The following is a 23,437-nucleotide window of genomic DNA, read 5'->3' as shown; positions in this document are numbered from 1 at the left end:
GCTAAGGAAAAGTGCCAGCACTGCAGCCAAAGCACAGCACACCGTGTGAGCCCAAAGGCTTGTATGCACTTACAGCAGGCACTTACACTCCTCTGAAAAGTGATCCAGTTATGCTAGTTACTTGGCTGTCATGTTTATCCTCCTGCTTTAATACATGGTATCCTTTATGTGGGACAGGATATACATAGGAAACATATACATCATCTTAGCATTGTGACAGCCAGACAACCTGCATCTTCAGGAGTGGATTGGGGATGACAGTCTCCATGCATCTCTATGGATAGGTTTGCTTTAAAGAGACGATAACATTTTGTATATTAAAAAAAAATATATATATATATATATATATATATATATATATATATATATATATATATATATATATATATATATATAATCATGTTGGGGGGACCATGTGACTGAGGGGGGGAGGGGGTACTGCCTACCCAGGAGTTGTGTTTGAAATACTGAAATCGCTAGAAATGCGCAGGAAATCCACCATACATAGTCCATTGACAAGTAATAAAGACCAGTCTAAGGCAATCACTCTCAGCTGAGTCCAATGAGAGATGAAAATGAGGGTCACATGGTGTTCTATTACACTTCATAGAACAAAGACTGAGACTTCTCTGTATGGTAAAGTCATTGTCCGCCCTTATAACAAATGTAAAAAATGTGACAACAATCACCTGCAGAGCATTGCAACCACATCACTGCCTCAGTGTGTAGAGCGTCGCTCGCCTTCGGGACACCATGCCGATCACAGACACTCTGGACTGGAGCGCAGCCGGGGGCGGGGCAGTGCAGCCTGCAGTGACCCCAATCAATGTAGCGGCCCGGCTGGCAATGCAAGCAGGGGGCGTGTGACGTGATGCGTCAACGCCTTTCACGCACGTCGACGAATTTTTGTAGTCGACGAGCCGTGGCAGCCCTAATAGAGACCAATGGAAAACGCCTGTAATCTGCCCAAAAAGAAGCTCATGTACTTTTTTGAGCGTTGGGCGTTTTGCTCACAGCATCAAAACGCTCAGATGTGAACAGGGGCCATTGAAATAAATAGGATTTGTCTTGTTGGGCGTTTTGAGAGCTGATCCTAGAGCAGAAAAACTCCCCAAAAACGCCCCAAAACGCCTACATGTGAACGGAGCCTAACTGTGACTCTCGGCTACACTGCTTGCTTGGCTTGCCCAGTGGTGTGGTGCTCACTCACCAGAGAAGATCCAAACTCCACAAGTAGCTTTAAGCCTCGTACACACGCAATGATTATCGGCCATCTTTTGTCCAGAGTGGTGTTTTGTTGGTTGGAATGTGCTCTAGACTGCACACAAATTTTCTCGGCCAACAAAAATCTACTTCAGAAGTGATGTCATGTGATGGTTAACTTTCCGTGTGTTTTTTCCTCTCTGAGCATGCCCAGTCTTGCTCATCTGAATTTTGTCTGCCGAAATCGGTACTGACTGCACGAAAATCGGCCGTTGTGTTGACGGCCAACAAAAATTTTATAGCATGCACACCAGATTTTGTTCGGCCGAAAAGTCTGAGTCGGTTGTCGGAAGCATCATACTAACAAGCCGACAATCAGCCGATCAGACGTTGGCCGAAAATATACGGCCAACAATCGTTGCATGTGTACGGGACTTTAGTGTGGCAGCAGTGACTGCCAAGACTTTAGTCTTCATCTTCCTGCAGTCTCTTTGGTCTGTGTACTGAGTGTGGGGAAGGGGCAGGCTCTCTGTCTCATTCTCTCTGGGACAATCATGTGGAGCAGTCTCTGAGAGACTGCTCCACATGATTGCCCAAACAGAGAGTAGCCCCCACAGAGAGTGACCACTTTCACGCTGCCCGCACAGAGAGTTACCGCTGCCCGCACAGAGAGAGAGAGACCGCTCCACATAGCCTGCACAATGTTGAGTGGTCTCTCTCTCTCTCTGTGCAGGCAATGTGGAGCAGATGGATGGTGAGCTCATTCGGTGGTTCAGTGGGCCACTTGACTGGACTTGCCCCCCAGGCCTAAGGCTGCCAGCCCTCCCCTGCTTGTGGTGCACAGTGGATTTCCCTTTAGTAAATAAACCCCTAAGTCTACTGGCTGCCATACCTACTAAATTCATGAAGAACAATATAGTATTCAAATATTAAGCCTGGTACACACTACTAGTTTTTTTTTTCATTTAATCCAGTGGGCTAAACAAAGAAAACTGACAGCTCAGTTCGGATCTGCTATACTAACTATGCAATGTTAGTACAGTGATCTACCCTGCTGTTCTGTTGTGTTCTGACAGGAGGATGGCACAACACTCCGGCCATTGGCTGAGAGCACTAATCAGGAGGTGATTGGCAGACCTTTTTCAGTCATACCATTTCGACAGATTTCTACTTCTGTCAGATCGGCTGTGTACATACGGGCTGAATGTCGAAAAGTTTCCAATGAACCGGCGGATGCCGCCCCGACATTTGGCCTATGTGTACTAAGCTACAAACAGTGGAACTTTGATTTCCAGCATCCATTAACATACATATATCAAAACCTACAGTAAATATTCTGTCTACAATCAAAATGTATGGATATTAGAAAAGTCATACAGGGGGAATCCATTGAGATACTTCCTCACAGACATACTGTATAAAAGATCCATCACCATATTACGTATCTGATCAATCCATCATATTAAAACCAGCCATATGTGACATTTCTTCTATCCAGTGTAGACTTGCTTCCCCAGGACTTAGAATAATAATAATTACATGAACTGAACTTTGTACAAGCAACTTCGTTGGTTGGTGATCAAGGATTTAAAAAAAAAATGCAATAATTATCTTCCAATAAAAAAAAAAAAAAATCTGAATCATCTATCTCATGTATTGTAAATGTATTTATATACCACCACATATGTATGGCACTTGCTTTTCCTAAGGCTCAAGCACATCAGCCTGCATCACCCCTGTTAGCAGATAGTATTACCAGCAAAAATGGAGTACACATCAACTGTGAGGCATTCAAACAATATGTAACCAACATGCTGTGAGACATACTAGGTAGACATGTGCAATTTGTTTTGGTCCGAATACAAATTTGAACAAAATTTTCGTTATTCGGAGATTCGGATGTATCCGAATCTTCGAAAGATATAGTACCGACTAGTAATGAATTTCATTATAATTCTTTAAAATATATTTCGATTATTTGTTTTCGAATGAATTCCAAATATTCAGAACAATTAGAATTTACATCAGTCGCAAAAAGGACCAACCGATTCGAATTCTGTGTAAAGAATAGCTGGTTGTTAAGCAGCGGCCTGGGAAGCCAGCCACCACGTTCTTAACAACCGCTTACTCATCAGCTGTCAGCGGGCTTCCCCACTGAGAGCTGAAATGTAAACCAAACAATGCTGGCAATAGAAAATTCCAAAAAAAAACTGCGTAGGGTCCCCACCCCATCCATACCAGGCTCTTATCTGAGCACGCAGCCTGGCAGGCCAGGAAAGGTGAGGGGACAAGTGAGCTTCCCCCGAAACATACTATAGGCCGCCCGCATGCCCTCAACTTGGGGGGTGGGTGCTTTGGAGCAGGGTGGCCCTGCCCCCCCCCCCCCCCCCCCGCGCCTCAAAGCACCTTGTCCCCATGTTGATGAGGACAAGGGCCTCTTACCGACAATCCTGGGTGGTGGTTATGGGGGAATGTACATTGTAGCCCTACCCCCCCCCCCCTACAAAAATAAAAAAAAATAAAGCAAAACAGTATACGGTTTTTGACAAGTCTTTAATTAAAATAAAATAAAAAAATACAAAATGTCCCCTGATGTAGGTCCATCATCAATCACGATGGCCGCGACGAAGGCTGACCTCCTAGTGCCTACTCTGCCGAGTGAAAGTTCTTATATAGGTCCCCCCCTTGTGACGCCATCGACCCAGCATGCCCCGGTTGGTGGCGTCACAATAGTAAGGGATCACCCACTGATGTCATCGGGTGACTCCGCCCCTTAGCTATTTAAGAAATGTCAGACGGAGTAGCAGACAGTCCGCAGGGAGTGTTCGATGGGATTATTTGGGGTGTGGCGTGAGATGGATCTACATCGGGGGACACTGTTTTTTATTTTTTAATAAAGGAATTGTCAAAAACTCATTTACTGTGTGCATTCACGTTGTGCACATTTTTGGTGAATGGGTAGGGATATTATGTACCCCATACTCATTCACATGGGGGGGCGGGATCTGGGGGCCCCCTTGTTGAAGGTGACTTCCAGATTCGGATAAGCCCGCGCCCGCAGACCCCCACAACCACAGCCTAGGGTTGTGGGGAAGAGACCCTTGGCCCCATCAAAATGGTGCCCCCCTGCTCCAAAGCACCCCCCATGTTGACAGCATGTGGCCTGGAATGGTTCCGGAAGGGGGGGAACTCACTTGCCCCCCCCCTTTCCTGGTCTGCATGCTCTGATAAGGGTCTGGATTGAATTTAGGAGGGTTTGGGGTTCCTCTTAGAATCCATACCAGACCCGAAGGGTCGGGGGGGGGGACCCCACGCTGTTTTTTTTTTTAGAATGTTCACTTGCCGGCATTATTTTCCACTGACATTTCAGCTGTCAGTGGGAAAGCACGCTGACAGCTTATATGTCATCTGCTGTTAAGCTTCCTGGCCCGCTGCTTAACAACCAGCTAGTCTTCACACAGAATTCAAATTGGTCATTCATTTTTTGACCGATTCAAAATCTTTCTTAAAATTTTGGAATTAGTTAGAAAATGTATAAAGGAAAGGAAAATTGAATGAAACGAAACGAAAATAAACTAATTTCAAAACTAAATGAAATTAGTAATATAACAAATAAATCCGAAACTAAACAAATTTTCCCGTTCTGCACATGTCTAATACTAGGATCGATTTACTAAAACTAAGGGCTCTTTCACACGGGCGTTCCGTATGTCCGTTTTTCATCCCATCCGTTTGCGGATGAAAAACGGACATAATGTATCTCTATGTAAATACGGATGTCAGCGGATGACCATCCGCTGACATCCGTTTTTCGTCAGTTCAGTTCAGTTTTTTTGAACTGAAGAGAACCCTATTTTTTCTTCCGTTCAAAAAACGGAACGGACGCAAGAACGGATGTCAGTGGTGTCATCCGCTGACATCCGTATTTACATAGAGATACATTATGTCCGTTTTTCATCCGCAAACGGATGGGATGAAAAGCGGACATACGGACTGGATGACACAAGTGTCATCCGTGTCCGTTTAAAAAAAAAAAAAGGAACTGATAGGGCATAAAAAACTGAACGCCCGTGTGAAAGAGCCCTAAAGAGTGTAAAATCTGGTGCAGCTGTGCATAGTAGCCAGTCAGCTTCTAACTTCAGCTTGTTCAATTAAGCTTTGACAATATAAAAAATCTGGAGTTTGATTTGTTTCTATGCAGAGCTGCACCAGATTTTCACTCTTCAGTTTTAGTCATCCCCACTGTCTGGATGCCTTGTGGTGCACACCACTAGAATATTATATGCTAGCAGGGGTAAATCACACTGATCTGCCTAAGCCTTAGGAAAAGCAAGTAACCTTCATATTTAGTGATATATACATGACTATCCGGAAGACAGATGATTCACATTTTTTATTGCAGGTTTCATTTTATTGATATTGATTTATGAACACCAACCAGCTTGTATAAAGTTAATTTAGGGATATATGTTTTTAGAGGCACCAAACCCTGTCTGTATCCACTCTGAAATACCCCTAATTAAAAGAAAAAACAAATAGAAACAAATTGTGTAGCTGCCCCATGAAGTGCAAGTACACTTTTATTACATATACCACATATGGTAAAATTTAGAAGTGTACTTGCACTTAAAGTTCAATTATGCTTAACATATTCCTTGAAAAGTGAATCTAGGATGTGAATGAAATGTGTAGACCCTTTGTTAAAAGAAATGTCAGAAGTAGGGTTGAGCGAACACCCAGATGTCCGTGTTCGACGGGTTCGGCCGAACTTTAAAAAAAAGTCCGGGTCCGTGTCCCGGACTTTTACCGAACTTTTCCCGGACACCGAACCCCATTGAAGTCAATGGGGACCCGAACTTTAAGGCACTAAAATGGCTCTAAAACACCAAAGGAAAGGGCTAGAGTGCTGCAAATGGCAGCAAAACGTAATTAAGAGCATGGCAAGTGCTCTGCAAACAAATGTGGATAGGGAAATAACTTAAAACAACAAAAAAAAACAGAAAAATAAAACAATGTTCTTCTTCATCTCTGAAGGACGAGGCCCATATGGAGTAGGAGGGAGGTTGAGGTGGTGGTGGATGTGGCGGTGACATAGGCGTGCGCACAGGGTGTGCTGGGTGTGCCTGGGCACACCCTAATCACCTAGGGCACATAGCATTGCCAGTGAGGAGATGGGAAAGATCTCCCTGGGACCTGCTCTGCTCTATTTCTCCTTGCCTACAGGTACATGGCCCCGATACATTACTCTCCCTGCTGGCAAACACATGCATGTGTATTTCAACTTTGGGGTGCACACCTTAATGCAATAGGCTGCGCACACCTATGGGCGGTGTAGGTGGAAGCGGCGGTGGAGGAGGACCAGGGCCGGATTAACAGCATCATGGGCTTGGTGCTGAGGATTTTGAAGGGCCTTAAGGGCCGTGCCTTGCCATGCACCCAGAGGAGGAAGGGTGCAGCCATGCATGCCTAATTCAACATGGGATGCTGTCTCTGAAGCCCATAAACACATCCATGCATCGCCAACTGTCCCTCCTTGTCCGGCCTTCACGCTGTGTGGGGAGGTTCTGAGGGTGCTGCCTGGGGAAGCGAGCATAGAAGCCAGACTTCTGTGTTTACAAGTGACAGAAGAGCGGTAACAGTGAATATGGCCAACCCGGGGCCTATATAAAAGGTAGGGGCCTGGAGCTGCAGCTCCAATAGCCCCTACATTAATCTGGCCCTGAGGAGGAGGACGAGGTAGCCAACACTGCTTCTTTTCAAAAATTTTAAATGAGGGTACACCCCAAAAGAGTGAGAAAGAGCAAAAATGGAACAATGGGTGGGTAAGGTCGGTATCCATTGCTATTCTGCATAAGGTACGGAAAAGTCCCGTGGGATCCATGCCTGGTTCATTTTAATGAACGTGAGCTTGTCCACATTGTCTCTGGACAGGCGGCTGCGCTTGTCTGTTATAACGCCCCCAGCCGTGCTAAATACCCGTTCAGATAATACACTGGCTGCAGGGCACGCCAGCACCTCCAAGGCGTAAAGGGCAAGCTCAAGCCATGTGCCCAATTTGGAGACCCAGAAGTTGAAGGGGGCAGACCCGTCATTCACTACATGTAGGCGTGTGCACACATACTGCTCCACCATGTTGGTAAAATGCTGCCTCCTGCTAAGACGTTCCATCTGAGCTGCTGGTGCTGCTGTTTGTTGTGGCGTGCTGACAAAGCTTTTCCACATTTCGGCCATGCTAACCCTGCCTTCTGAGGTGCTGGCGGTGCCCTGGTTGCGTTGGCGACCTCCTCCTCCTCCTCCTCTGCCTTGTGCTTCCACTGTGGCCCCGCTGTCAGATGGGAATGCCAGCAGCATGGCGTCTACCAGCGTGCGCTTGTACTCGCGCATCTTGCGATCGCGCTCCAGTGAGTGAATTAAGGGCGGTACGTTGTCCTTGTAACGGGGATCCAGCAGCGTGGCCACCCAGTAATCAGCACAAGTTAGAATGTGGGCAACTCAGCGGTCGTTGTGGAGACACTGCAGCATGTAATCGCTCATGTGTGCCAGGCTGCCCAGAGGCAACGAAAGGCTGTCCTCTGTGGGAGGTGTATCGTCCGTGTCCTCTGTATCCCCCCAGCCACGCACCAGTGATGGCCATGAGCTGGCCTGGGTGCCACCCTGCTGTGAACATGGTTCCATCTCCTCCTCCAGCTCCTCCTCCTCCTCATCCTCCTCATCCTCCAGAACTGTGCCCCTGCTGGACAATTGCGTCCCTGGCGTTTGCGTGTGCAGGAACCCACCCTCGGAGCCCCTTGCGAATGACTGCCCTGAAAGCCTTGGAAATGTTACCTCTTCATCCTCCTCCTCCTCCTCATCCTGTGCCACATCCTCTTCCATCATCGCCCGAATTGTTTTTTCAAGGAGGCATAGAAGTGGGATAGTTAAGCTGAGAACGGCGTCATTGCCACTGGCCATGTTGGTGGAGTACTCAAAACAGCGCAACAAGGCACACAGGTCTCGCATGGAGGCCCAGTTAAATTAAATAGCGGAATAGAAAATATGATCCAAAAAAAGTGTATGTATATCACACGTACACAACCACACTGGGCCCCAATTACTATTGTTTGTACCCCTAAAAGGCTAGATGAGGAGTAGGGGGAGTATGGAACAGGCAGCACCCTCAAACCTTCAGAAGTATGAGATGAACCCCAACAACTTGGAAAGGTGGATCTCTCTCACACGTACCGACACAGACTATCCCGCAATTCAATTGATCCTCAAAGGTTTTTATTGAATAGCGGAATAGGAAATATGATCAAAAAAAGTGTATGTATATCACACGTACACAACCACACTAGGCCCCAATTACTATTGTTTGTACCCCTAAAAGGCTAGGAGTAGGGGGAGTATGGAACAGGCAGCACCCTCAAACCTTCAGAAGTATGAGATGAACCCCAACAACTTGGAAAGGTGGATCTCTCTCACACGTACCAACACAGACTATCCCCCAATTTAACTGATCCCCAAAGGTTTTTGATTAAATAGCGGAATAGAAAATATGATCCCAAAAAAGTGTATGTATATCACACGTACACAACCACACTAGGCCCCAATTACTATTGTTTGTACCCCTAAAAGGCTAGGAGTAGGGGGAGTATGGAACAGGCAGCACCCTCAAACCTTCAGAAGTATGAGATGAACCCCAACAACTTGGAAAGGTGGATCTCTCTCACACGTACCAACACAGACTATCCCCCAATTTAACTGATCCCCAAAGGTTTTTGATTAAATAGCGGAATAGAAAATATGATCCCAAAAAAGTGTATGTATATCACACGTACACAACCACACTAGGCCCCAATTACTATTGTTTGTACCCCTAAAAGGCTAGGAGTAGGGGGAGTATGGAACAGGCAGCACCCTCAAACCTTCAGAAGTATGAGATGAACCCCAACAACTTGGAAAGGTGGATCTCTCTCACACGTACCAACACAGACTATCCCCCAATTTAACTGATCCCCAAAGGTTTTTGATTAAATAGCGGAATAGAAAATATGATCCCAAAAAAGTGTATGTATATCACACGTACACAACCACACTAGGCCCCAATTACTATTGTTTGTACCCCTAAAAGGCTAGGAGTAGGGGGGAGTATGGAACAGGCAGCACCCTCAAACCTTCAGAAGTATGAGATGAACCCCAACAACTTGGAAAGGTGGATCTCTCTCACACGTACCAACACAGACTATCCCCCAATTTAACTGATCCCCAAAGGTTTTTGATTAAATAGCGGAATAGAAAATATGATCCCAAAAAAGTGTATGTATATCACACGTACACAACCACACTAGGCCCCAATTACTATTGTTTGTACCCCTAAAAGGCTAGGAGTAGGGGGAGTATGGAACAGGCAGCACCCTCAAACCTTCAGAAGTATGAGATGAACCCCAACAACTTGGAAAGGTGGATCTCTCTCACACGTACCAACACAGACTATCCCCCAATTTAACTGATCCCCAAAGGTTTTTGATTAAATAGCGGAATAGAAAATATGATCCCAAAAAAGTGTATGTATATCACACGTACACAACCACACTAGGCCCCAATTACTATTGTTTGTACCCCTAAAAGGCTAGGAGTAGGGGGAGTATGGAACAGGCAGCACCCTCAAACCTTCAGAAGTATGAGATGAACCCCAACAACTTGGAAAGGTGGATCTCTCTCACACGTACCAACACAGACTATCCCCCAATTTAACTGATCCCCAAAGGTTTTTGATTAAATAGCGGAATAGAAAATATGATCCCAAAAAAGTGTATGTATATCACACGTACACAACCACACTAGGCCCCAATTACTATTGTTTGTACCCCTAAAAGGCTAGGAGTAGGGGGAGTATGGAACAGGCAGCACCCTCAAACCTTCAGAAGTATGAGATGAACCCCAACAACTTGGAAAGGTGGATCTCTCTCACACGTACCAACACAGACTATCCCCCAATTTAACTGATCCCCAAAGGTTTTTGATTAAATAGCGGAATAGAAAATATGATCCCAAAAAAGTGTATGTATATCACACGTACACAACCACACTAGGCCCCAATTACTATTGTTTGTACCCCTAAAAGGCTAGGAGTAGGGGGAGTATGGAACAGGCAGCACCCTCAAACCTTCAGAAGTATGAGATGAACCCCAACAACTTGGAAAGGTGGATCTCTCTCACACGTACCAACACAGACTATCCCCCAATTTAACTGATCCCCAAAGGTTTTTGATTAAATAGCGGAATAGAAAATATGATCCCAAAAAAGTGTATGTATATCACACGTACACAACCACACTAGGCCCCAATTACTATTGTTTGTACCCCTAAAAGGCTAGGAGTAGGGGGAGTATGGAACAGGCAGCACCCTCAAACCTTCAGAAGTATGAGATGAACCCCAACAACTTGGAAAGGTGGATCTCTCTCACACGTACCAACACAGACTATCCCCCAATTTAACTGATCCCCAAAGGTTTTTGATTAAATAGCGGAATAGAAAATATGATCCCAAAAAAGTGTATGTATATCACACGTACACAACCACACTAGGCCCCAATTACTATTGTTTGTACCCCTAAAAGGCTAGGAGTAGGGGGAGTATGGAACAGGCAGCACCCTCAAACCTTCAGAAGTATGAGATGAACCCCAACAACTTGGAAAGGTGGATCTCTCTCACACGTACCAACACAGACTATCCCCCAATTTAACTGATCCCCAAAGGTTTTTGATTAAATAGCGGAATAGAAAATATGATCCCAAAAAAGTGTATGTATATCACACGTACACAACCACACTAGGCCCCAATTACTATTGTTTGTACCCCTAAAAGGCTAGGAGTAGGGGGAGTATGGAACAGGCAGCACCCTCAAACCTTCAGAAGTATGAGATGAACCCCAACAACTTGGAAAGGTGGATCTCTCTCACACGTACCAACACAGACTATCCCCCAATTTAACTGATCCCCAAAGGTTTTTGATTAAATAGCGGAATAGAAAATATGATCCCAAAAAAGTGTATGTATATCACACGTACACAACCACACTAGGCCCCAATTACTATTGTTTGTACCCCTAAAAGGCTAGGAGTAGGGGGAGTATGGAACAGGCAGCACCCTCAAACCTTCAGAAGTATGAGATGAACCCCAACAACTTGGAAAGGTGGATCTCTCTCACACGTACCAACACAGACTATCCCCCAATTTAACTGATCCCCAAAGGTTTTTGATTAAATAGCGGAATAGAAAATATGATCCCAAAAAAGTGTATGTATATCACACGTACACAACCACACTAGGCCCCAATTACTATTGTTTGTACCCCTAAAAGGCTAGGAGTAGGGGGGAGTATGGAACAGGCAGCACCCTCAAACCTTCAGAAGTATGAGATGAACCCCAACAACTTGGAAAGGTGGATCTCTCTCACACGTACCAACACAGACTATCCCCCAATTTAACTGATCCCCAAAGGTTTTTGATTAAATAGCGGAATAGAAAATATGATCCCAAAAAAGTGTATGTATATCACACGTACACAACCACACTAGGCCCCAATTACTATTGTTTGTACCCCTAAAAGGCTAGGAGTAGGGGGAGTATGGAACAGGCAGCACCCTCAAACCTTCAGAAGTATGAGATGAACCCCAACAACTTGGAAAGGTGGATCTCTCTCACACGTACCAACACAGACTATCCCCCAATTTAACTGATCCCCAAAGGTTTTTGATTAAATAGCGGAATAGAAAATATGATCCCAAAAAAGTGTATGTATATCACACGTACACAACCACACTAGGCCCCAATTACTATTGTTTGTACCCCTAAAAGGCTAGGAGTAGGGGGAGTATGGAACAGGCAGCACCCTCAAACCTTCAGAAGTATGAGATGAACCCCAACAACTTGGAAAGGTGGATCTCTCTCACACGTACCAACACAGACTATCCCCCAATTTAACTGATCCCCAAAGGTTTTTGATTAAATAGCGGAATAGAAAATATGATCCCAAAAAAGTGTATGTATATCACACGTACACAACCACACTAGGCCCCAATTACTATTGTTTGTACCCCTAAAAGGCTAGATGAGGAGTAGGGGGAGTATGGAACAGGCAGCACCCTCAAACCTTCAGAAGTATGAGATTGTGTTCACTGTACCCCACAAAGATTGAGTTCACTGCACCCCACAATGATTGTGTTCACTGCACCCCACAAAGATTGTGTTCACTGCACCCCACAAAGATTGTGTTCACTGCACCTCACAAAGATTGTGTTCACTGTACCCCCCAAAGATTGTGTTCACTGCACCCCACAAAGATTCTGTTCACTGTACCCCACAAAGATTGTGTTCACTGCACCCCAAAAAGATTGTGTTCACTGCACCCCAAAAAGGATGTTGTTCACTGCACCCCAAAAAGGATGTTGTTCACTCCACCCCAAAAAGATTGTGTTCACTGCACCCCACAAAGATTGTGTTCACTGCACCCCAAAAAGATTGTGTTCACTGCACCCCAAAAATGATTTTGTTCACTGCACCCCAAAAAGGATTTTGTTCACTGCACCCCAAAAAGGATGTTGTTCACTCCACCCCAAAAAGATTGTGTTCACTGCACCCCACAAAGGATTTTGTTCACTGCACCCCAAAAAGATTGTGTTCACTGCACCCCAAAAAGGATGTTGTTCACTGCACCCCAAAAAGGATTTTGTTCACTGCACCCCAAAAAGATTGTGTTCACTGCACCCCACAAAGGATTTTGTTCACTGCACCCCACAAAGATTGTGTTCACTGCACACCAAAAAGGATTGTGTTCACTGCACCCCAAAAAGATTTTGTTCACTGCACCCCAAAAAGATTGTGTTCACTGCAGCCCAAAAAGATTGTGTTCACTGCAGCCCAAAAAGATTGTGTTCACTGCAGCCCAAAAAGATTGTGTTCACTGCAGCCCAAAAAGATTGTGTTCACTGCAGCCCAAAAAGATTGTGTTCACTGCAGCTCACACACAGAAAAATGGATGTGGATCACTGACACCTGCCTATCTCCAATCCCACACCACACAGCAATATCGATTGTAGTTTGTAGAACACAGTTTCCCTAAAATTCAGCAGACTCTGTCCCTAACAGGATTGAGAAGAGATCGTAGATCAGGATTGAGTGCAGATTCACCCCACCCCCCACACAGCAATATCGATTGTAGTTTGTAGAAGACACTGACCCTATAATTCAGCAGACTCTATCCCTAAAATGCCTACAACTCGCCCTGCCTAAACACTCCGACCTGTCCCTCAATTCTATCCGGACACAAATGGTTTTTTCCTGCCTATCTTTCCCTAATCAGCAGCCAGCACGTTGATGTGTGCTCTGTCCCTGAATCTAAGCAGCATAATGACGCCGCTGCGGCTGCCTCGAACTTATAAAGACTTGGTCACATGCTTCAGACGGCCAATCACAGCTACTGAGACATTTGCAGGCATGGCTGGGATGGCTTAAGGCACACCAGTTAAACGATTGTTGATTGGCTGTTGAAAGCCCGCCATGAAAAGAGCGCCAAAGCATGCAAAACCCGGAAATAAAACGACCGAACACGGATTTTTACCCGAACATACAGTAAAGTGTCCGTGTCCGTGTTCGGGTACAAAAAATCCAATTATTCGGTACGAACACGAATAATACAGTCCGTGTTCGCTCAACACTAGTCAGAAGTGGCTGGTCTGTTATGGTGGTCGGACAGTTAATGTAATATGGTGGTAGAGTTTTTTATTCGTTTGTGAGGGTGGATGCCCTCTATATGCCTTTTATGATGCCAATAAATTGTGATTTTAGATGGCAGTATTGACTTAAGTATGTTTATGGATGCTGGAAACCAAGGTCCCACTGTTTGATGCTATGAGCCTAATTCACAATAGCAGTTGGCAAATGGGTGAACATGGTCAAAAGTTACTAAAATCCATAGAAGACGATTAACACTAGTCAGAAACGTTATTCACTATAGCATGTGGTAAATAAATAGTCACAAAATTAAATTCTCTATAGGTCACATAAATCAGTGACCGTCTAAATCAGTAGTCGTGCTAAAAGCAGGTTAATTGCACATGGAAAAAATGTTTAGTGCTTAATCTCATAGATTAAATGGTTCCTAAACATGTGGTATATTGTTTGGGGATAATCTGCTTTTAAATTTCTTGAAATATTGTTGTGAAAGAAGAAATATGCTTGAAAGTCTGAGAAGTGATAAATTCACCGTTTTTAGAATTCTGTACTGACACAACAGAGCATGCCCAGACTAGAAAACTAGTCACAAACCTACTCTCATTTCGTTTTAGCCCCATGCTATAGTGAATTCTGAAATGTGTGAATGCCTAACTAGTGTGAATTTGTGAGAGCTAGCAAACTATGTACTATTTATATATAAATGCAAGTGTCAACCATTGATTCTGTTTGTATAACTGTTACTTCCACAAAAACATACATTTTAATTTTGAGGTGAATTCTTTAATTCCTATAATAAATTGTCCTTGCTGGGTTTTTATATTGCTTCTTATTCCTTTCTTTTTTTTTTTTTTTAACAATGCTAGTAATTTGTAATGTTTTCCTGTTTTTGGAACAGATATTATTCCCTCTCTCTCTCTCTCTCTACACACACACACATATATATATATTATAGATAGATAGATAGATAGATAGATAGATAGATAGATAGATAGATAGATAGATAGATAGATAGATAGATAGATAGATAGATAGATAGATAGATAGATAGATAGATAAAGGAACACTTTTTAATCAAAGTATGGCATCAAGTCCATTAAACTCCTAGGATATTGATCTGGTCAGTTAAGTAGTGGAGGGGGATGTTAATCAGTTTCAGCTGCTTTGGTGTTAATGAAATTAACACCAGGGGCACTAGATAGGCAACAATGAGATGACCTCCAAAACAGAATGGTTTTACAGGTGGGGGCAACTGAAATATTTTTCCCTACTCATCTTTTCTGACTTTGTTTCACTAGTTATGCATTTGATTAGGGTCAGTGTCACTACTGGTAGCATGAGGTGATACCTGGACCCTACAGGGATTGCACAGGCATTCCAACTCCTCCAGGATGGCACATCAATTTGTGCCATTGCAATAAGGTTTGCTGTGTCTCCCACCACAGTCTCAAGAGCATGGACGAGATTCCAGGAGACAGGCAGTTACTCTAGCAGAGCTGCACAGGGCCAAAGAAGATCCTTAACCTATCAGCAGGACCAGTATCTGCTCCTTTGTGCAAGAGGAACAGTATGAGCTCTGCCAGAGCCCTACAAAATGACCTCCAGCAGTCCATTGGTGTGAATGACTCTGACAAAACAATCAGAAACAGACTTCATGAGGGTGGCCTGAGGGCCCAACTTCCTCTAGTGGGCCCTGTACTTACTGCCCATCACTGTCGAGCTCCATTGGCATTTGCCAATAAACACCAGAATTGGCAGTGTTGTGCTTTTCACAGATGAGGGCAGGTTCACCCTGAGCACATGTGACAGACGTGAAAGGGTCCACAGAAGCCATGGAAAACATTGTGCTGCCTGTAACATCGTTTAGCATGTCCGGTTTGGTGGTGGATAAGTGAAAACGTCACAACCGATTACCGATTCATGCCCATTAACTATTCGAAAAAAGAACAAACTGTCCAAATGGCCGCATTTCAGCTGATGTTTCGTATAGTATCTGCCCACCATAAGACACAGGAAGGAATTAATGAGCTGACCTCATTAGCATACACCTGTGGCTGCGTTCTCTCCTTCCAGCAGATCCCAACCTCCCCCAACTAGGTGCACGTTTTTCTAATACAATTAATCAGTGATCACTGGTCTCACTAAATACAGACATTTCTGTTTTGTCTTAAATTAATCTTGCATAGATCTGCTCATTTGGAGAGTGCAGGGAATGAGAGATCAGATAACAGCCTATATGGATAGAGCTGTAGTATTGAAAACATGAGAAGCGTGTGCTGGGTTCTGTTAAGTTTAGCATTCACTATACAACCTGATTGTACAATCTCCTTCAGATCTGCCATCATTTATGTCGTGCAAGGGCCTGCCTGATTGGATACAGAGTGATCGGATAGCAGGTGTGTGCTCCCTTTATATGGTTTTGGTAAATCTAAAAGAGATTGTACAGAGTTTGTACAATGAGAATGTATAGTGTATGGCCACCTAAAATGAACTAGTTGCTAACTATTTCTTATCCTTGTTTGCTTTGCAAAAACATTTTCAAAGTACAAATCCACTTTAGTAAAATTTAGAAAGTTAGGGGTAGCTCTGAATTGTGTCCAGGGAACTCTACGTAGCTTTGTGGAGTGGAGTTGTGCTGCCTGCCACAACAACACAAATTTGATCGGAAAAAAAATCTGCGTGGGGGTCCCCCCAATCCAAACCAGGACTTTATTATATGATAAATAATTGTTAATGTCTAAATAGAATTTTATTAGAATGTTGACTTCTAGTTATATATGTTTATGCTTTTATCATGGTACTACTACTATATATATTCTAGGTATAAATCTGATCAACACAGTGGCTTAATTCTTAGCGCTCTGATCCAGACACAGTCAGGTGATGGGTTCAAATCCAACCTATGCTACCTATCACCTCCCTAAAGTTTAAATGGTGAATGCATATGTGCGTAGGCAAAAGCATATTAGCCATCAGGGTGATAAAATGTATCTCTCACTGATGGCACTTATGCGTTCGCCAAAGCACATATGCATTTGCCATGAGGTGGTGGCATGGGTGTGATTTGAACTCGTGATCTAAGTACTGCTAGCTAAAAGTGCTAAAGTTTAAGCCACTGTGCTGAGTACAAATATACCTAGAATATAAATAAGTACCATGATTACAGAATGAGCATATATACATAGAACTCAACATTTTCATAAAATACGAATTAGACATAAAAAAACTTTTACATATATAGAGTAGAGATATATCTCTTACATCAATGATAATAATTAAAATATCAGCAAAAGAAGCAAAACAAGTCACATCTACTACTTTTTGATGATTTAGCAATGATCTTGCATTTGTATTTTAGGGGAATATTGATTCTCTTGATCTATATTAATTTGTTAATCATGGTACTACTGTATATTCTAACCATATATGTGCTCCATATGTGTGCTCATCTCAAAGACTTAGTGGGTAGCACTCCTACCTAGAAAGACTGAGACCATGGGCTCAAATTCCAAGCATGTTATCACCCGCTTAAATTTTAAACAGTAGAGTATGCTGAAAATAGGCAAACACCTAATTGCCACTATTTAGCATGGTTGGGATTTGAACTCATGACCTAAGAGCTTTTTGCTCATGAGCGCAGACCACTAAGCCAATGTGCTAAGCACAGTTAGACCTAATAATAATAATAATAGTTTAGAATGATTAAACAATAAACATAGAAAATTAGAACTCTTTAATCTCCTAAAAATAAATGTAACATGAAAAAAAAAAAAAAAATTAACATATAACAGATATGTAACTGTAAATAATAATTACATGTAACCTCATGGAATAGCAGACATTACTCTGTAATAATTGTTCAGAACAGCATTCGTTAGCAAAAGAAGAAAACAAACTAGCCACACACAAGGTAGAGCAACCCCATATTTATTGGCATACATGTACGCACATGATCATAGCTAAATACTGCAGTGCAGTTTCATATAGGAAAATCTTTGACAATTGCCAGTTATGGAACCGTGACTATGCCGATTTGGAATTCACTAATTCATATTTGCCTATTTGTACTCCTACTTTTCCATTCACATGTTCACCTAGTTGAGGTCTCAGTTGTTTTAATGGGGAGTAATTAAATGTAGAATTACTATTTCTTCTCCTTATTCTTAGTGAATTAGGCCCTATGTATCCATTTGACTAATGGGATGCTGCACACATAACTTAATGTAAAATGTACATAGGGTCTTTCACTAATAATTCTTATTTCATTTTAGTATCAATAACATGATGTTTTTCCTATTCCACTAACGCAAACGAGATACAGCCTTCTTTATGCTGGCATCAGTTTTTACTTTGCCTGAAAATGTGTTTATTATGTAAAGAAAATATGCCATATAAGTATATCATGCATAGTTTATTTCCCTAACAATTCCCTAGCAACAAAACACCTATCAGTTTTTATTGCTTTTTATGCCCCTGTTAAGAGAGTCACCCTCTCTATTTGTCCTGTTTACCATTATCATTGAAAGTGAAAGTAAAAGAAAATCCCATAATTTGGATTTTCCCCAGAAAAATAATAGAGGGGAAATCTTCCAATGGGGACACTAGTTCTGGTGACCTGGGGGTCCACAAGAAATTCCCTTCATTTGCAGGGATTACCTCTCACTTCCTGTTTGGTTGTGGGACAGGAAGTGAAGGTAAATCTCTGCAATAGGACACAGATGGTGAAAAAAAAAAAAAAAAAATCTTACAGGGTTTATAACCCTCCCTTGCTCAATCCAAAATGTTAAAAAAAAAGAAAAAGGTTTTGCCTATAGTTCTACTCAAACATTAGGAATAAACTGAAAGCAGAATTATTTGCTATTTTTTTTTAACTAGGCTTGAACTGGTAAACTAGTCATACATGGAGAGATCCCTTGGCAGGAGACAAAAAAAAGTTCTTCACTCATATTATGCACTCTTCTAGAAGGATTTAATGCTGCCCCCAGTACTTTTTTAATTATCATGTGGTTACAAGAGTCCCAAGCATGTATGCTAACCTCGGAGACTACCATTGAGGACATTTGAATCATTTTAATATTAATAATATTAACCACTTTACCTCCGCTCACATGGAGGCTACTGCGGCAAAGTGCCGCGATCCCGTCCATCGACGTAGACCTACGTCGCTGGACTCCGCCCCTTGTGGGCGGCGCTCGCGCGCCGCCGGAGGCTCGCTCCCGCTGTGTTCATTCACAGCGGGAGTCGGGCCAGCGGAGGAGCAGCGGCGATTGCCGTCGGGGATCGAGTCTGGAGATCCGCCCGCTGTGTGTAAACACAGCGGGCGGATCTCCATAGTGACAGGGACTGACAGATCGGAGTGTTCAGCATAGCTGGACATCCGATCTGTCCCTGTGTCACTCAGTCACCTCCCCCCCCCACACATCAGTAAGCACCAGGCATACATTAACCCCTCCCTCTCCAATAAAATTAACCCCTTCCCTGCCAGTGTCATTTTTACAGTAACAGTGCATATATATAGCACTGATTACTGTAGAAATGTCACTGGTACCCCCAAAAGTGTCAAAAATGTCAGTCAAGGGTCCGATCTGTCCGCCGCAATGTCGCAGTCCCGCAAAAAAAATCGCAGATCACCGCCATTACGCGTTAAAAAAAAAACACCAAAAATGACAGAAATCTTTCCCTTAGTTAGTAAACGCAATAACTTTTGCGCAAACCAATCAAAATACGCTTATTGCGATTTTTTTTACTAAACATAGGTGGCAGAAAACAAATTGGCCAAAAATTTAAAAAAAATTTGATTTTTACATTTTTTTTGGGGGGAATTTCATATAAAAAAATGTGAAAAATATTGTTATTTTTTCAAAATAAACGCTCTTTTTTTGTTTATAGCGCAAAAAGTAAAAATCGCACAGGTGATCAAATACCACCAAAAGAAAGCTCTGTTTGTGGGAAAAAAAGGACGTAAATTTAGTTTGGGTACGGCGTCGCGCGACCGCGCAATTGTCAGTTAAAGTCGCACAGCGCCGAATCGCAAAAAGTGGCCTGGACGGAAGACAGCAAAATCCTCCGGTGGTAAAGTGGTTAATCCATTACACTTGTAGATTATCATAGTGTTTCTCAGATCAGCTGCATAAGTAAAGTATAATGGATAATGTATGACCAAGTATACTCTTATGTCAATAGAAAAAGCACTGTTTATGAACTTACGGCATCCACGTTTTTGCAGATTTGTCATTTGGTGAAATATGAGATGTACAACAGTCGTTGTGTCATCAGCACTTTTTCCAAGGCTGTTTTTCAGATTTTCTAAATCTCTTTCAATGTGATGGAAACAGAAATTCATAACATCTTCAACTGCAGGCTTCACTATGTTCTTGATGTTCTGTAATCAAAAGAACAGTTATTCACATTATCATAAGTGTTTTAGAAACGTAAACAGTATTTGACTTCCCCAGTTCAATATTGTGTTCAATTGTTGTATTGGTGGTGATATGAGTAATGATCACAAGAATAAACAGATGATGTTCAAACTGTAAATTGTGGAAATATGACAGATATTTGACTTCTTCTCTAATGCGTTGTGAAGAGTTTGGTGTACTGCAGTCAAGCTAATTTGGAAAACCTGCGTTAATGTCCCCTAGAGTCTTGGGCAGTCCTGAAACATACTGGAGAGATTATATCAACCACTTCTTTGGATGATTTGTAACAAAACAGAAAGAGAAAACTATATGTACTTTAAAGCTAGCTATGAACTGAGTTTGTGGCTGCCACTTTCCTTTTTTTTTTTTTTTTTTTTTTTTTTTTTTTTTATTACATGAGGTCTCAAGCTGACCTGGAATAGTTTTTTTCTTATGATTTTCTCTACTTTTGAGAATTAAGTTATCTCCAAGTAAACTTTTTCTCAATGTACTAATTGCTAGATGTAGTGTCCTCCTTATATTAGGCTGCTAGGCTATATTTACTTTTTGGCTTAATTGCAGCCAGTGGAGCAGTGATCTACTGTTTTTGTCTGACTCCCTAGCTTAGTCTTTGATTCCCTAGCTTAGTGTTTGATTTCTCCAACCTGGTTCTGGGAGAAGCCTCCAGAATAAAGGACAGGAAGAGTCAAATGTCCAGTATGAATATTTATCTTTCCCCATTTATTCCTGGAAGGAAGTGTCCAGAAGGTGGCTGGGGAGGTGATAAATGTTTGGGAGGCCTGGGCAAAGGGTTCTTTACTCTTCGGGGAGGGTTCCAGTTCTCCTATGGCTGCTGCCCCTACGAGGCAGCTATATTGAAACAAAAAATGCAGCTTGGGCATCAGCAGGTATTAAGCTGAGGGCCTGGAAAAGACTAAACTGTGGCATTGTCCTGAAGTCCTGGTCTAGAGAAGGATATTTTACTTCCCTCACTGAGCAACTACCTGTGGAAGCTGGGTGGCAGTCTGCTCCTGGAACATTGTGAGTAAGACCTACAATGGGACTTTCATCTGTGTTTGCAACTATAAAGATTTGTGCTAAGAAGTCTGTTCTCCTATTGATTGTTTTGGAATATCCTGAACCCCTTGATCCCCACTCCTGTTTCAAGTTACTCAGCAGTAAATTCTAAGAAGACAGTCCCCAGACTGAGCCTGTATTGTTGGTGTGCATGAAACTTTGCTTGTGACAGGCAGCCTCTGTACTGTGGGAGAACCAGTGTCATTCTCAGTGACCCCTCCTGGAATTAGCGTCACACACACACACATATATATATATATATATATATATATATATATATATATATATATATATATATATACTGTATGTCCCAGATTGCTGTTGTCATAGATTAGTGTGACACAATTCTATACAGAGGCACTTTGATGTGTGGGTGCAGCTTCCACATTTGCAAAATTTTTTAGCTGAGACCTATTTTTTTAATAATACCCCGTTACACCCCTCCAATAGGAATGTGCAGGCAGCTATCCTAATGATAATACACAATGAGGTTTGACTTGTTGTTTGTGTGGTTCTGAAAAAACTGTTGGATAATGACAACACAGAACATTTTGCTTTTAGAATGCCCAAAACCATTTTGAAAGAACTGATCATTGATGTATTGCCAATTACAGTGACAATTTTAACCGATTGCCGACAGCCGCTGCCGTTTTACAGAATTGTCGCTCTTTTTTTGTTTATAGCACAAAAAATAAAAATCGCACAGGCGATCAAATACCACCAAAAGTAAGCTCTATATGTGGAAAAAAAAAGGACATCAATTTGATTTGGGTGAAGCGTTGCACGACTGCGCAATTGTTAGTTAAAGTAACGCAGTGCCGTATCGCAAAAAATGGCCTAGTCATTAAGGGGGTAAATCCATCGGGTCCAGAAGTGGTTAAGTCAAAGAAAGTGTATTGACTGTCTCAAGAGTCTCCATTTCCCAGAAATGTACATGAACCATATACTGTATATTTAACACAGGCTATGAAAACAATAGCACATTTCTGTTATTAGATTGTGCTCAAAGTGGCGAGCACAGAAACTGACTTGTTCATGGTACTCAGGGTACAGCTGTCCTTTTACAGTGAAAGCTAAGTGATGAAAGAAAATATCTGAATACTTGTTATTAGCAATATACACTCACTGACCCCTTTTTTTAGGGAAACCTGTTTAATTGCTTGGTAACACAAATTGCCAATCAGTCAATCACATGGCAGCAACTCAATGCATTTAGGCATCTAGACGTGGTGAAAATGACTTGCTGAAATTCAAACCGAGCATCGGAATGGGGAAGAAAGGGGATTTAAGTGACTTTGAACATGGCATAGGTGATAGTGCAAAACGGGCTGGTCTGAGTATTTCAAAAACTGCTGATCTACTGGGATTTTCACGCATAACCATCTCTAGGGTTTACAGAAAATTGTCCAAAAAGGATAACATATCCAGAGAGCGGCAGTTGTGTAGCTAAAAATGGCTTGGTGATGTCAGCGGTCAGAGGAGAATGGGCAGACTGGTTTGAGATAATAGAAAGGCAACAGTAACTCAAATAACCAATCATTTAAACCAAGGTATGCAGAATACCATCTCTGATTGCACAACACAGCGAACCTTAAAGGAGATGGGCTACAGCAGCAGAAGACCACACAGGGTGCCACTCCTGTCAACTAAGAACAGGAAACTGAGGCTACAATTCACACAGGCACACCAAAACTGGACAATAGAAGATTGGAAAAACGTTGCCTGATGAGTCTAAATTTCAGCTGCGACATTCAGATGGTAGGGTCAGAATTTGGCACAAACAACATGAAAGCATGGATCCATCCTGCCCTGTATCAACAGTTCATGCTGGTGGTGTAATGATGTGGGAGATATTTTCTTGGCACACTTTGGGCTCCTTAGTATCATTTGAGCATAATTTTAACTATTGTTATTGTTGCTGACCATGCCCAACCCTTTATGACTACAGGGTATGTATCTTCTGATGGCTAATTCAAGCAGGATAATGCACCATGTCACAAAGCTCAAATCCTCTCAAACTGGTTTCTTGAACATGACAATGAGT

The 23,437-nt window shown here is 42.6% G+C and overlaps 1 protein-coding gene across 1 annotated transcript in view; it reads right to left on the bottom strand.

Moving 5' to 3' along the window:
• The window catches only part of LOC309552694 (E3 ubiquitin-protein ligase RNF213-like), a gene marked incomplete at its 5' end in the record, with an annotated part of 1,269,694 nt that overhangs the window by 53,920 nt on the left and 1,192,337 nt on the right, over positions 1-23,437 (bottom strand). Inside the window, one exon of the mRNA XM_082253620.1 lies at positions 20,126-20,300. Coding sequence (XP_082109746.1) covers positions 20,126-20,300 — 175 coding nt within the window. The remainder of the gene's footprint in view (positions 1-20,125; positions 20,301-23,437) is intronic.

Source organism: Pelophylax lessonae (assembly GCF_965119305.1).
Source record: "Pelophylax lessonae genome assembly, chromosome: 4".
Taxonomy (NCBI): domain Eukaryota; kingdom Metazoa; phylum Chordata; class Amphibia; order Anura; family Ranidae; genus Pelophylax; species Pelophylax lessonae.
The sequence above is the reverse complement of the archived record's forward strand: the minus strand, read 5'-3'. Positions and strand labels throughout refer to the sequence as shown.